Below are 15,087 nucleotides of genomic sequence, written 5' to 3'. Positions count from 1 at the left end.
ATTGAATTTTATCATTTTAAGAAATATAAAATTTTATGTTTCATGCTTTTCTTTTTTTGTATCATTGAATTTTAAGATATCAAGAAAATATATTTAATATAATCAAAATTTGATAAAAAAATGGATGATACATACATACATACATATATACATATACATATACATATATATATACACATATATATATGTATATACATATGTTTATATATATATATATATATGTATGTATATATATGTATATATATGTAGATATATGTATATTTATATATATACATATACATATATGTACATGTATAGATATGTATATATATACATATATATACATATATATATGTGCATATTAAAAAAAGTGATTTTATGATATGCATTCAAATATTTTTCTTCAAATTATATGGATCTGAATTATCATGAATTCTTTTAATAAATTCGCTCATTTTATCTCAAATGTTAATTAAATTATACATTTTTCCTTAAATATTCATAAATGAAAGGTTGTATTTTTGATGAAATAAATTTGATATAATGATTTAAAAATGAAATTATATACAAATATTAATATTATTTTAAGTTCATAAAAAAGGTTTTTTTATACATATTTTTTCATTTAAAATTCCTCAGTTTCGCCCGTCGTTACCGTCGTTGGAACAAAAAGCAGCTGTCGTTGTATCTCGAGCGCACGCATCTTATAGCGCCCGCGGTGCGGCGTTCCACCGCTCTCCCCTGCCCTTCCTCCCCCCGCTCTTCTTTTCATGATCGGAAGACGGCGCTGCGGACGCCCGGTCGGTCGCGGGCGATCAATTCTCCTTCTTCTTCCCGCATCCCCCCTCGTACCATCGCGTCCTCCTCTTCCCCTTTGCTGAGGACCACGAAGGCCATGATCCCGGGTACGGACTCCGGTGGCGGTTCCGCCGGCGAAGAGGATCCCTCTCTAGCGAAGCGCGTCGCTGACCGCTACCTGAAGCGCGAGGTGCTCGGCGAGGGCACCTACGGGGTCGTCTTCAAGGCCATCGACACCAAGGCAAATCGGTTAATAGTCTTGCTTTCTAAATTGGATCGTCGATCGTTTAACCGATCGATGTCAACGAACACTCCATTTGATCTCTTGGATCAGGGTTTAGAATCAATGCTTTATCGTCTTGATTGCATAAGATTTTTTGTGTCTGAACCAAAATCTGAACTTACTATACTGAAAGTAAAAAACCACCATTTCCATCAGACCCAACCGAAGCATCAAGATCTGGAGGCCAGATTTCTCTCCACAGACAAGAATACTTGGTGGCTCCAGCAAATGAAGCAGCCAATCATCGATAATTAGGTTTCATATGATTGCCAAGCTAGCACAATTGGGTTCACAGGCTATAACAACAATGAGCCATAATGTCCACCTATTTTAGTTTGGCTATATGGATTTCTTCCCACCATTGACAGGATATTGTTATATTAAGAGCAGTTAGAATTCATTTTATTGTCCCTTAAAAAGGTTTCTCAGGATTTCTTATTCTTCTCCTCACCACTAATCCTTATCTATTCACCACATCCAATTGGGGCATCAATAGGTCTCCATTGTAAATGTTCATATTTATTTGAAATGGTCTTTCCCATTTTGTCTGTTACTAGAGTTCAGGAATTTAAAAGCCTTTTTTTTTTTTTTTTCTGGTACTCCTACACATCCATACCAATATCCTCATCTAAAAAACACTGATTTTTTGTACATTTATTTCATCATAATTTAACTTTGCAAACTGTGAAGCATGGTCATACACTTATGACCTTTAGATATCATTTGTCAAAGAATCCAACAGTTCTCGACTTCTTATCTTATAAGCATTATGCATGGAAGTACTAATAGACGATGAACTTTTACAGACAGGGCAAACAGTTGCAATAAAGAAGATTCGACTTGGACAGTACAAAGAAGGTGTAAACTTCACTGCACTTAGGGAAATTAAATTGCTTAAAGAGCTTAAGGATCCAAATATTATTGAGTTGATTGATGCTTTCCCTCACAAGGGTAATTTGCATCTTGTGTTTGAATTCATGGAGAGTGACTTGGAAGCTGTCATTCGTGATAGAAATATCGTCCTGTCTCTAGCTGACACAAAATCATATCTCCAAATGACCCTAAAAGGACTTGCATACTGCCATAAAAAATGGGTTGTACACAGGTAATTTATCTTCTCTATGTTTTCAATTTTCCTTTTTAACAACTTCTAATCCAAGTGTGCTCATGTATCAGGGATATGAAACCCAACAACCTACTCATTGCTTCTGATGGACAGCTTAAGCTTGCGGACTTTGGTCTGGCACGCATCTTTGGAAGTCCAGATCGCAAATTTACTCACCAGGTTTTTGTTTATTTTTTTCTATGTTCCTAATTGTTTAGATAATGCATTGCAAGCCATTCATATGTAACTATCTTATATCAAATAGATAAGACATGTGTATGGAGACTTAAAATAATCGTGTTAAGAATGAAATGTGCATGAGATGAAGCAAGAACTCCATTTTTGTTTTCGTGTCAGTATACATGTATAACAGATTATGATATTTTTAATCTTGGTTTCTAAGCATGAGTGACAAACTTTCACATTTAACATATGTGGTGTCAAATTCCAACTATACCTCAGATAGATGTATGACATATAATTTTTTTCCTTTCTGGGGTTAAAATTATTTGTATGTCATATAGAGTTTCTAACAGGAGATTATATGGTGACCTTTGTCTTTATATTTGACATCACCAATTTTGACAAAGTACTAAACTTTTGTGCTAATATGCAGTTGTGTGCAACTGTGCATCATATGTGCTATGGGCATGCCTGCTCATCGGGCAGGTTCAGAGAAATTACTGGCTCACCGCAATCGTTTGTTGTTCTTTTTCACCCATAGTTTCACTATATGTATAATGAATCAACTAGACTTACCTGGATGCTTATGGAAGTTCGAATGGAAGACCCAGTCAATCAACTTATAAAGCTCTTTGTTTGGTTACAAATAGGTGATTCCATTTGCATCACACTCATCTCCAGTGTCCTGCCTAAGATAGTGACTATGGGGAATCCACTTTACTACACTACTTGTGCTATCTGTCTCCACTCTCCAGCTGCAACATGCCTATTACCCAGGGTGCCTTCTTCTCATGTGGTTCCCTACACGCACATGATTGTGCTTCTCACCTGGTCCGTACCCACATCCAGGCCATGTTAGCGACTGACTGCAGTCTCCGCCAGCACCATCTGATATGTCTCCTGCGACTCATGTGGTGTTTCTTTAGAACTTAAACCAAAGGGCTGAATCAGATTAGGAATTGCTGATTCCTCAAACTGCAGGAATAGGGTTGGTGACCATGTTTCCCAACCAGATGTGGTTTTGTGTACCTATTCTCATTGTCACAAGCCTGGGAACCAGTGAGAAACATAGTAACAACTGTAATCTAGTGACAAAATTATCTTTTTACTAATATTTGGGCCTATGCAGGGTTTAGGTACTGGAATTGTGTGAATAAAAGGAGCACGAGAGCCCCAAAGGCATGTCAAGAGTGGTATTATTTTTTGTTATTCTATCTGCAATCTGCAATTCCTGGCAAGAAAATTGGTTACATTTCTTTTAGATTAATCCTCGGAGACTTCTTGTCTTCTTCAAACTAGAGACACTTGACAATTTGGCACTAGAACTTGGGTCACTTGACATCCGACAAGTTTGTACTATGGCAATCGTTGTTATGAATTATCCATTGAAAGCGGATCTGAGCATATCTTGTTCATATTATACATTTTGTTTCTACCTGTTGAGTAGAAAATGTATTTTACAAAAGTAATAATCTGTTCACTTCTCTACAGTCTCAATCCAAATATCATTACATATGCTGTTCATATGTCTTGATCAGATCAACTTAACATATGATACCCATTTTACTTTGTAGGTTTTTGCCCGTTGGTATAGAGCACCTGAGCTATTGTATGGGGCCAAGCAATATGGGGCAGGGGTGGATGTGTGGGCTGCAGGTTGTATATTCGCCGAACTTCTCCTTAGACGACCCTTTCTGCAGGTCTGACTAGATTCATTTTCGTTTGCCCTTATTATCTGAATGTGGATTTTTTTTTGAGATACTTCTATTTTACAAGATATATAGCTACAAATTTATTTCTTTTCTAAATCATAGGTTTAAATGAGATTGTGATTCTTTTTTTGTTTGCATTGGCAAACAAAGATCAGATTCCTTCAAATTTTTGCTTCACATTCTTGAAAGTAATGAGGAGGATCCTATCCTTTTTCTGTTGAAGATGTATAAATATGAAAGAACGTTCTTTAAGAGCCAACAGAATGGAAAGCAAAAGAAAAATCCAAACTACAACAACACATCACTATCCAGATCACTATAACCAACTACACACTAAAAAGTGTGAACATATGCTTACACACAAAAAAGAAACCAGCAAATAGATGCAGAATTTGTCATGGCCCAAAGTAGCATACCTCATCAATGAGCACATATTCAATGGAAGATCCAAAAAAGATCATACTATCAATTTTCTTTCCACCAAATCTGGATTTATAACTACAGGTTCTTGGAGATGATCGAAGGAGGCTCTTCTATATGATTCTGTTACTGATATTTGATATTATGCTTTTGTACCCTTTGTTCATGTGATGAAATTTACCTAGAGTCACATTCATTGAAAATTTAGCCATTCAGAATCAAGTTCCTTATGTATAATGCCTGAGTGGTTTTTATTTTCATACTGTGCTGATAAGTTTGTGCTGGTGTGTTGATGGTGTTTTCATAACAAACAATTTTTTTCTCATTTCAGTTATTATTTTAAGTTGGTGTGTCGTGGCACACCGTATCAACCAATACATGCTAATCTGTTCTGATTTTGGTGTAGGTACTAGTACCAGTGTTTTTTATTTTTATTGTATTTCTCTGCTTTTCAAGTAAAATATTATTAAAACAATCATCTTCTTCAGTCATCTATCTATTAGCCTCTTCAACTTTAACAGTCATCTCAGGGATCAAGCATATTGATGGTTATGCACATATTGACTCTTGAGAGGACCTAAAATTCTGGGCCCGTGCAGGTCGATCATAAAAGACAGTATTTGTTTTTCAGGGCTCAAGTGACATCGATCAACTGGGAAAGATTTTTGCGGCTTTCGGGACTCCAAAGCCTTCTCAGTGGCCTGATATGGTGTACCTTCCTGATTATGTTGAATACCAATATGTTCCTGCACCTCCATTGCGGACACTTTTTCCAATGGCTAGTGATGATGCCTTGGATTTATTATCAAAGATGTTCATTTATGATCCGAAGGCAAGAATAACGGTTCAACAGGCTTTAGAACACAGGTGTTTGTGGTTTCATTTGTTGCGGAAGGGATTATACAGCTTTCACTGAGAACTATTTTATCTTGAAATCAGGTACTTCTCATCAGTACCTGCACCAACAAAGCCATCCTTGCTTCCTAGGCCACCTCCGAAGGGAGAATCACAGAATCAGAAGCCTTCAGACTTCAATCCACAGGAAGGGCCTATCGTTTTGTCTCCGCAAAGGAAGCTGAGGAGGGTCACCCTCGACCACGATGGATTGGCGGGAAGCACATTCCGATCCGAAAAGGCTGGTGAGAATGTGAAGGAAGTCAGACATATGGATGGGACTACTAGTCAAAGTGGTAGTATGCCGATGTCAATAGACTTGGGAGCCATGTTTGGCTCCAGACCACCTCCTAGACCAACTTTGAACAGGTAATAAATATTTGTCTTGAAGTATTTATTTCGTACCGTTTAAAGTTAGCAGCTTTAAGAAATAATCATGCAAATATCTTCTTGCTCTTATATTTCTGTGAAATCTCTATCGGCTTTGTAGTGTTGATAGGTCACATCTGAAGAGAAAACTTGATCTGGATGCTGAATTTGATCACCTGTAGCGAGAGCAGACGCATGTGGTGACTCGAGGAACAGTGTTGTAAGTCAAGTTTGAACTTGTCCAGATAGCAGCAGGACCAACAATGGCAATGCAAAAGATGCAGTTGGAATGAAGAGCACTGTTGGATGATACGGTTTCGACGGTGAGTGCAGAACGGAAAAAGAAATATAGGTTTGCATTGAGATGGGTAATTAAATCGATCACGGAGAACAATATAGTTGAAGCAACTTGCTGCTTATTTCGAGCATGTAATTTCATCCAATCCAATTTTTTATCTGTTTTTTCTTTTGACATCTGATAATAGGTCGACATTGCGGTGCTGTGATTACAACTCGTGCTGCCGAGCATAGCTTTCATGGTTAAATTAATTTGATTATTGTTGTGCCGCATCGGATGTATATTTTGAGTTTGTCGTTCGGTTCAATGATCTACTGAGTTAATTATCTCATCATCAGATCGTCACAAGTGGTAGATGTGGACGAGCTAAGAGTGCATGTCGCATCGAATCATCGAGTGGGGCTTCATACATATCATTTTAGGGTTCGATTTTGCTTTATATTGCTGATTATATTGGTCGACGTCATGCATTTAAAGGAGGAAAAATCATACTCTCGCATCGGAGAAGTCGGTAGTGACTTGAATCACATCTATTACCAATTGATACAAATTTAATAAGTTAGATTACTCCATCAGATCATGATAAATGTTATCAGAACTAATATAATATTATCATATTGAGTAGGAAAGGATTATGATAGAATAAATGGAGCCATCGCTGAGTTGGAAATTACTTAAAATATCTCATGCTAAAATTTGATTTTGGAAATAACTTTAATATCTCATACTAAAATTTTGATTAAAATGTTGATTCTCTAGGTTTTAAAATAGGGAAAGTTGTTAAATCTCGAATTTTGACGATAAAATAAATTGATGAAAATATGATATAATGTGCATTTGAGTAATTTATGGTTAACCTCAATCAAGAAAAGGTAAATCGATTGATGCAAGAAGAATCAGACGTTGGGTCGAAGTAGAACATGTTAAAAGATTGAACGTCGGGCCGAAGGATCGGTCGACGTGCCAGAAGAACTTCGTGCCATGAGTTTGGGCATCGGGTCGAAGGATCAAACATCGAGCTAGGGAGATTGGAAGTTGCGAGAGTCAACATACTGATTAGGCAATATACTGAAGGAGAGGACGATGCGCCGAAGAATCGGATGAAGCACCGAATGAACCAATGACATACCAGACAACATAAGATTTGAGTTTATAATCAATTGTATATAGATCGAGTTAGTTTAGGTCTAATTGAGTTGGTATTGAGGTGAAACAATACAGACTCAATTAAGGCCAACTGGGCCCGAATTGGAGCCGTTTTATGCCAAGTGGAAGGCTCATTCGGTGACCCATAACTAGCTCAAGCGATGGTACCGTTAGACTGGGCGGTGGTACCGCCCAAACACAATCTCCTAAATAGTATCAAGCGATGATATCGTCCAAACGGTCTCCCAAACTGTGTCAGACAATGGTACCATTAGATTGGGCGATGGTACCGTCCAATGTTAGTATCAGTGTCAGTGCTACAGGTGGTAGTACTGCCAAGACCCGAGACCTTTTTTGGCTTATTTTTTAAGTCATTTGGTGTCTATAAATACTCCAGCTATTCATGCTTGGATAAGCATGAAATAGAGTTGAGAAATGAAGAAAGAATCCTTGTGAAAAAAGTTATAAATCTATCTTAGTGTAAAGTCACCTCTTTCTAGTATTTAGCGAGGTCTAAGTTTAAAAGAGAGAGGTGTAAAGGTTCTCGTGAAAAGGAAAAAGAGTTGTAAGGATAGTTGACCTTCGCTCGTTAAAAGAAGCTCGGTAGTGGAAGCCAATGACCTCGAGTGAAGAGGAATTGGGAGTAGACGCAGGTCTCCATGACCGAACCACTATAAAATCGATTTGTATTTCTTTCATACTTTTTATTTATATTAATAATTGATTATCTTGGTTACTACTCTCACTATGCTTAAGAACGTACTCTCTAAGTTTAAACACTTTCCAATATCGATATGATCCTATCATCTTTCTAACCTAATTAAACTTAGGCTTGGTAGATAAATATAATTTGGGTGTGATCAAGATTGCTAGGGAAATGGGTGAGATGTCGAGAGAAAGTTAGGGTGATCCAACTTAACAACTAACATGAGAGTTATGCCATATAAGCTTGACAGATCAATTCATCACTTTCACCTATCGGCATATTATCTCCATATGGTCAACACATTAAGTGGGACCGAGCTTACGAGATTAGCACTATGGTGCGAACAAGAATATCGACTCAGCCCTACAAAGTCAACCATATTGTCACGACCTTAGCTGGAATTGCCTAAGGCGTGAGGCACCCTTGCGGCCAAAGACGCGAACTTAGCTTGCGTTGCCTAAGTCGCGAGTTACCCTTGTGGCAAAGACGCGAACTTAGCTTGCGTTGCCTAAGTCGCGCTTTGCCCTTGCGATATTGCTCTGCAAGGATCAGCCCACTTTGTAACCTCTCGCAGGTCCCGAAGGACCTGTAAAAGAGAAAGTTGGTTAGTTCAAAAGAACGAGCAACGAACAAGTCCCGAAGTCTCGCGAAAAGGGGAAGCTTTACAAGCAATTCGACGAACACCTTGTGTGCACAAGAGAAAAGAGGGAGAGGGAGAAAATAAGGCTTTAGAAGGATGAACGAACAGCTGCAAGCCTACAAACAGCCGCTCACCTGGTCCCGGGTGCGAAGACAAGTTCCCGTAAAGGTCACGTGCGAACTTGCGAAAGAGAGTTCAACACCTGGTATATAACCGAAGCCCCATCCAGCCCTGTGCCACCCGGGGGGTTCAAAGGGGCTAAGATGGCTGATGTTTTAGTGAGCGGAGGCAGTTCTCCGCAACCCTCCCGCGGCACGCGAAAACGGAGCTGTTTTGGGCTGTTTTGGGGTTGTTTTGCTCGGTTCGGTGAGCAGTCGCTTTGTAACGCTGCAGCTTGTTCGAACTTACATATTTACAAGCAAAATGACCCAAAACCAAGAGAAAACATGCTGTCAAGCAATTGTACATGTAGGTGTGAGCGACGAACGGTTCGTTTAACGGAGTTGTTGCGGGTGCGCGACGACCGTTCGTGACATTCTCCCCCACTTAAACTGTCGACACCCTCGTCGACGCTTGTTGGTAGTTGTTGATGACTTCTTCTTCATGTCGCAGGGCGTCATCAGGCTCCCAACTGGCTTCAGTTCGGGGAAGCTTTCACCACTTCACCAAGTACTCTGTCTGCTCAGCTCCGTTGGGTAGCTTTATCTTGCAGTCCGCTAGAATGGTTTCCACTCGCTTCTCGTAGGAGGCAGTGATGGGAGGTAGCCGAGTTGGAATACTTCGGGAAGCATCTTGCGGATCCGAGTGGTAGGCTTTTAGGTTGCTGTCGTGAAGAACGTCGTGAATTTGAACCACGCCGACAACTGCAACTTGTAAGAGACATTGCCTACCCTGCTAATAATTGGGAAGGGCCCTTCATACTTGCGCACCAATCCTTTGTGGACTCTGTTCCTAAAGAATTGGAGTGATGCTGGTTGGAGCTTTACCAACACCAAATCGCGAACTTTGAACTCTTGCGGTCGCCTTCCCAAGTCGGCCCACTTCTTCATCCTTTTTGCCACCTTCTCCAAGTAAGCCCGCGCAATATCTGCATTTCGATGCCACTCCTTTGCGAAATGATAGGCTGATGGACTACTCCCAGTATACCCAATTGCCATGGTGTGCGGAGTCGACGGTTGTTGTCCTGTGATAATTTCGAAGGGGCTTTTGTTGGATGCAGAGCTCCGCTGCAAGTTATAGGAGAATTGGGCAATGTCCAATAGCTTCCCCAATCTCGTTGATTGGCACTCACGTAGTGTCGGAGATATTGCTCCAAGAGCGAGTTTATTCTTTCAGTCTGGCCATCCGTCTAGGGGTGGAGGCTTGTAGAAAAGTATAACTTTGACCCCAACAATTTGAATAGCTCGGTCCAGAATCGTCCTAGGAACCGAGCGTCTCGATCACTAATGATATTGTGCGGGACTCCCTAATACTTCACTACATCCTTCATCATCAGCCTGGCCGCCTCTTCTGCTGAACAGTGTAGGGGAGCAGCGATGAAAGTTACATACTTTGAAAACCGATCGACCACCACGAGTATCGATCCGAGTCCCCCTATAGGTGGCAAGCTTGATATGAATTCCAAGGAAATGCTCTCCCACGGCCTTTCTGGTACAGGCAACGGCTCCAAAAGTCCCACCGGCTTCCACTGCTCCACCTTGTCTTGTTGGCAAGTAAGGCATGTTCGAACATATTCCTTCACATCAATCCCCATCTTCGGCCAATAGAAGGCCCTTTCCACGAGAGCCAACGTTCTGTGAATGCCTGGGTGTCCAGCCCAAAGGGAATCGTGACACTCTTTTAAGAGCTCACGCCTTAAATTGTCCACTCGGGGAATATAAACTCTATTCCCTTTTGTGTAAACAAGTCCCTCCTGGACCTAAAATCACCGTGCCTTGCCTTCTTTGATGAGCTGCATTAGGATAACTGCCTGGGGATCACTATAAAGTCCATCCCTGATTCGGGAAAGGAAGTTGGAGTGCAACTGACTTGCTTGGCCTCTGCTCTCTAGTTGTACAGCATTCACGCATTCCACTTTCCGACTCAGCGCATCGGCCACGACATTTGCCTTCCCGGGCTTGTACTCCATTGCCATATCAAATTCAGCCAGGAAGTCCTGCCATCGCGTTTGCTTTGGGGAGAGCTTATTCTAAGTTTGGAAATAGCTCAGGGCGATGTTGTCCGTCCTCAGCACAAATCGTGACCCGAGGAGGTAGTGTCGCCAAACTCGTAGACAGTGGATCACTGTTGTCATCTCCTTCTCATGCACTGGATACCGTCGCTCGGTCTCGTTGAGTTTGCGGCTCTCGTAGGGCACCGGATGACCCTCCTGCATGAGTACCCCCCAATAGCAAAGTCCGAAGCATCTGTATGGACTTCAAAGGGCTCTTCATAGTTCGGCAATTTGAGCACCGGTTCTTCCAGAACAGCAGCCTTCAGGTCTTGGAATGCTATCTCACATTTGTCCGACCACTTCCAAGGCTGCTCCTTCTTCAACAACTCCGTCAGTGGGGTTGCCCGCTTCGAATATCCTGCTATGAAGCGTTGATAGTAATTGACGAAACCAAGGAAGGATCTTAACTCTGGCACCTTCTTTGGAGTTCGCCATTCCGCAACTGCTTGCACCTTCGACTTATCCATCCGAATGGAGCCATCATCGATTCGATGCCCCAAGAATAAGATCTCAGTTTGAGCAAAGTAGCATTTCTCCCTTTTCACGAACAAAGTTTTCTCCCTGAGAACCTTGAAAATCGTTCGAAGGTGCTTGACGTGCTCCTCGAGCGTTTGACTGTAGATGACGATATCGTCCAGGTAGACGACCACGAACTTATCCAAATACTCCTTGAATAGCTGGTTCATGAGAGTACAGAATGTGGCCGGAGCATTGGTTAAGCCGAAAGTCATCACCAAGAACTCAAACGCTCCATACCTGGTCACACAGGTAGTCTTCGCTTCATCGCCTTCAGCAATGCGCACCTGCCAATACCCCGACCGAAGGTCGAGTTTTGAGAAATACTTGGCCTTGCCCAATTGGTCAAACAAGTCCGCGATGAGTGGGATGGGATACTTGTTCTTCACTATTACTTTGTTGAGGGCTCGGTAGTCGACGCATAATCGGAGGCTCCCATCTTGTTTCTTCTGGAAGAGAACTGGAGCTCCGAAAGATGCTTTAGAGCTGCGGATGAGACCACCGCTTAGCAGTTCACCTAACTGCTTCCTAAGTTCTACCAACTCTGGCGGGGGCATGCAGTAGGGTGGTCTCGCTGGAGGCTTCACTCCTGGCTCCAGCTCGATGCTGTGATCCGCGCCTCTGCGTGGTGGAAGAGTCTTCGGCAACTCGGGTGGCATAACGTCTTTGAACTCTTTTAGGACGTTCACCACCATAGCAAGTTCTTGAATGGCCTCCTCGTTGAGTGGCTCTAGCTTCATAGCAGCCACGAATGTCAATTCGTCTTTTTGCACCCCTTTCTTCAGTTGTAATGCCGAAATGTGTTAGGGCTCCTTAGTTCCTCTCCGTGAGACGGGAACCACGCAGGGGTTATCGCCTCCCATCATATATATGGAGTTCAAGAACGGCATCGGCACCAACTTCGCCGCGTGCATAAACTCCATTCCAAGAATCACTTGTAAGTCGTCCAGTGGCACAGCCATCATGTTGGTGTTTCCGCTCCATGTCCCAATTTTGATGGGAACTCCCTTCGCCAATCCGGAGATTCGCCTGGCCTCCGAGTTCACCGCCTTCATTCGGCTTGGGCTCTTCTCCAAGGTCAACCCAAGTTGCTGTGCTTCACGATCGGCTATGAAGTTGTGGGTAGCGCCCATGTCCACCATCGCACAGGTCGTTTGGCCATTTAGCTTGATGTCCACATACATCAGCTCACTACTTCCTGCTTTTTGTACCTTTGTCTTCATGTTCTCCCCCACTTGACCCCGCATAGCGTTCAACAAATGCATTGCTCCCATTCGGGGTCCTTGCGACTCTTCGTCGTCGCTGCTGGATTCAGAACTGCTCGAACTAAGAGCAACAGCTTTGCCCTTGTCCGATCGGGGGGGTGGATGGAAGCCGTCAAAGCATTGAGTGCTTGTTTTTGTGGGCACTCCCTTACCATGTGCGACCCTCCGCATAAGAAGTATCATCCAGGTTTTGAGGCCTTGCCTTTCGGGTTCGGCCCTTTGTGGGAGCTCTTCTTCTTTTGTTCGCCCCCGAGCTCCTTCCCTCAAGAATGTTTTGGAGGGCGATTGCCTGAAGATTGTTTCCTTCTTGCTGGGTCTTCAGAGGAAACAAAGTCGGTGAGCCTTTCTGCAGCAGCAATTGCCCCGACCACATCGGTAACATTCCTTCGATTTAGCTCCTGTTGAGCCCATGGTTTCAAACCATCGAGGAAGCTGAACAACTTGTCCTTCTCGGACATGTCCTGTATGTCCAGCATTAGTGCAGAAAATTGTTTCACATAGTCTCGGATGGTGGTACTTTGACGGAATTGTCTCAACTTCCTTCTTGCGACGAACTCTGTGTTCTCCAGTAGGAACTGAGTTCTCAACTCCCGCTTCAAGTCCTCCCATGTGTCGACTCGACACCGACCTTGTTGGATCTCCTCCCAACGAGTTCGCCACCAAAGTTTCGCATCTCCGTTCAGATACATTGTTGTTATAGAAACTTTGGTATCTTCAGAACCGGGCCTCGTAGCTCGGAAATATTGCTCCATGTCGAACAGAAAGTTCTCAAGTTCTTTGGCATCTCTGGCCCCTTCATATCCATGAGGCTCAGGTGCCCTCAAGTTTTGTGGCGGTGCAACGCAGGTGTTGCTTCCTCCCGCATTTAATGTTCTTGTGAGCATGGCCACCTTTGTAGTGAGTTCCGCCACAACATCCTGTAAGTGTTGCACGGAGTCTTTGGTGTCATCAGACAGTCGATCGACTAGGGCCTCGACCTTGTCGATCCTGGACTCTGCTTCCTCTTGCGAGCTCTCTACCCCAACAAGCCTTTGTTGGCCATGGTAGAGTTCCTCCATGCTCGCTTCAAGAACATCCAGGCGGGTTTCCGCCATTGTGAGTCACTCCTTGTGACTCTTTTTCCCAGTTAGCGCACCAGATTGCGCTTCCTCCGCTCGCGGAGAGTAGCCAACTTCTCGCTCATCCTGTTCGCTACCGCGCTCCTCTTGAGCGGCTCCAACAGCATGAGAGCGAGTGTGCACATGCAGCCCACCTGCGGCTGCTTGGGGCAAGGGTCCGGCTTGCCCCGTCTTGCTTGATTCGCCACGATGCTTTGCCATGGTGAAGTTGCGAAGTTAGTTCGATGTTCGCTCGAAGTGCTTGCCCGCTCTGATACCATAATGTCACGACCTTAGCTGGAATTGCCTAAGGCGTGAGGCACCCTTGCAGCCAAAGACGCGAACTTAGCTTGCGTTGCCTAAGTCGCGAGTTACCCTTGTGGCAAAGACGCGAACTTAGCTTGCGTTGCCTAAGTCGCGCTTCACCCTTGCGATATTGCTCTGCAATGATCAGCCCACTTTGTAACCTCTCGCATGTCCCGAAGGACCTGTAAAAGAGAAAGTTAGTTAGTTCAAAAGAACGAGCAACGGACAAGTCCCGAAGTCTCGCAAAAAGGGGAAGCTTTACAAGCAATTCGACGAACACTTTGTGTACATAAGAGAAAAGAGCGAGAGGGAGAAAACAAGGCTTTAGAAGGATGAACGAACAGCTGCAAACCTACAAACAGCCGCTCACCTGGTCCCGGGCGCGAAGACAAGTTCCCGTAAAGGTCACGTGCGAACTTGCGAAAGAGAGTTCAACGCCCGGTATATAACCAAAGCCCCATCCAGCCCTGTGCCACCAGGGGGGTTCAAAGGGGCTGAGATGGCTGACGTTTTGGTGAGCGGAGGCAGTTCTCCACAACCCTCCCGCGGCACGCGAAAGCGGAGATATTTTGGGCTGTTTTGGGGCTGTTTTGCTCGGTTCGGTGAGCGATCGCTTTGTAACGCTGCAGCTTGTTCGAACTTACATATTTACAAGCAAAATGACCCAAAACCAAGAGAAAACATGTTGTCAAGCAGTTATACATGCAGGTGTGAGCGACGAACAGTTCGTTAAACGGAGTTGTTACGGGTGCACGACGACCGTTGGTGACAATACGGCACAGACCAGAAAGTCCAATACATATAATCACCCATATAAGAAAGTCAAATACATACAAGAAAGTCAACCATACAGCCCTACACAATTACATGATCCATTAATAGTCAAATACATATAATTATTCCTAGTATTTACCACGATCTCAAATCAGTAATCACCTATCACATATAATTATTCTTAGTATATGAGAGGTCTTGTCAAATATACCTAATATAACTTTTTGTAGGATTCAATTGATTCGAAAGTGATTTTTTGTTTTATATATACAAAAAAGGGTAAGCGATAAAGACATGATTCACATGTGCGATGAAGGACCGAAGATCCTTTATCAGCTAAGTTGACACCTTCGACAATCAAAATTTAACTTAACATCTAATAAA

At 43.0% G+C, this 15,087-nt stretch overlaps 1 protein-coding gene across 2 annotated transcripts; it reads left to right on the top strand.

Moving 5' to 3' along the window:
- The first annotated feature begins 651 nt into the window (after positions 1-651).
- On the top strand, positions 652-6,313 carry LOC103998232 (cyclin-dependent kinase D-1). 2 transcript variants are annotated; one of them, XM_018831147.2, is made up of 7 exons: positions 652-1,018; positions 1,867-2,165; positions 2,237-2,345; positions 3,923-4,048; positions 5,112-5,347; positions 5,420-5,743; positions 5,874-6,313. In XM_018831147.2, exons 1-7 carry the CDS (start codon positions 875-877, stop codon positions 5,923-5,925), a joined length of 1,290 nt encoding a protein of 429 aa, XP_018686692.2. In that variant the 5' UTR covers positions 652-874; the 3' UTR covers positions 5,926-6,313. The 2 variants fall into 2 exon arrangements, with proteins under 2 accessions (XP_018686692.2, XP_009417925.2); XM_009419650.3 differs by having other exon boundaries at positions 5,865-6,313.
- The last annotated feature ends 8,774 nt before the right edge of the window (positions 6,314-15,087 follow it).

The sequence above is a fragment of the Musa acuminata genome, chromosome BXJ1-9, assembly GCF_036884655.1.
Source record: "Musa acuminata AAA Group cultivar baxijiao chromosome BXJ1-9, Cavendish_Baxijiao_AAA, whole genome shotgun sequence".
NCBI lineage: Eukaryota > Viridiplantae > Streptophyta > Magnoliopsida > Zingiberales > Musaceae > Musa > Musa acuminata.
Note: the sequence above shows the minus strand (reverse complement) of the source record. Positions and strands in the feature narration are given on the sequence as shown.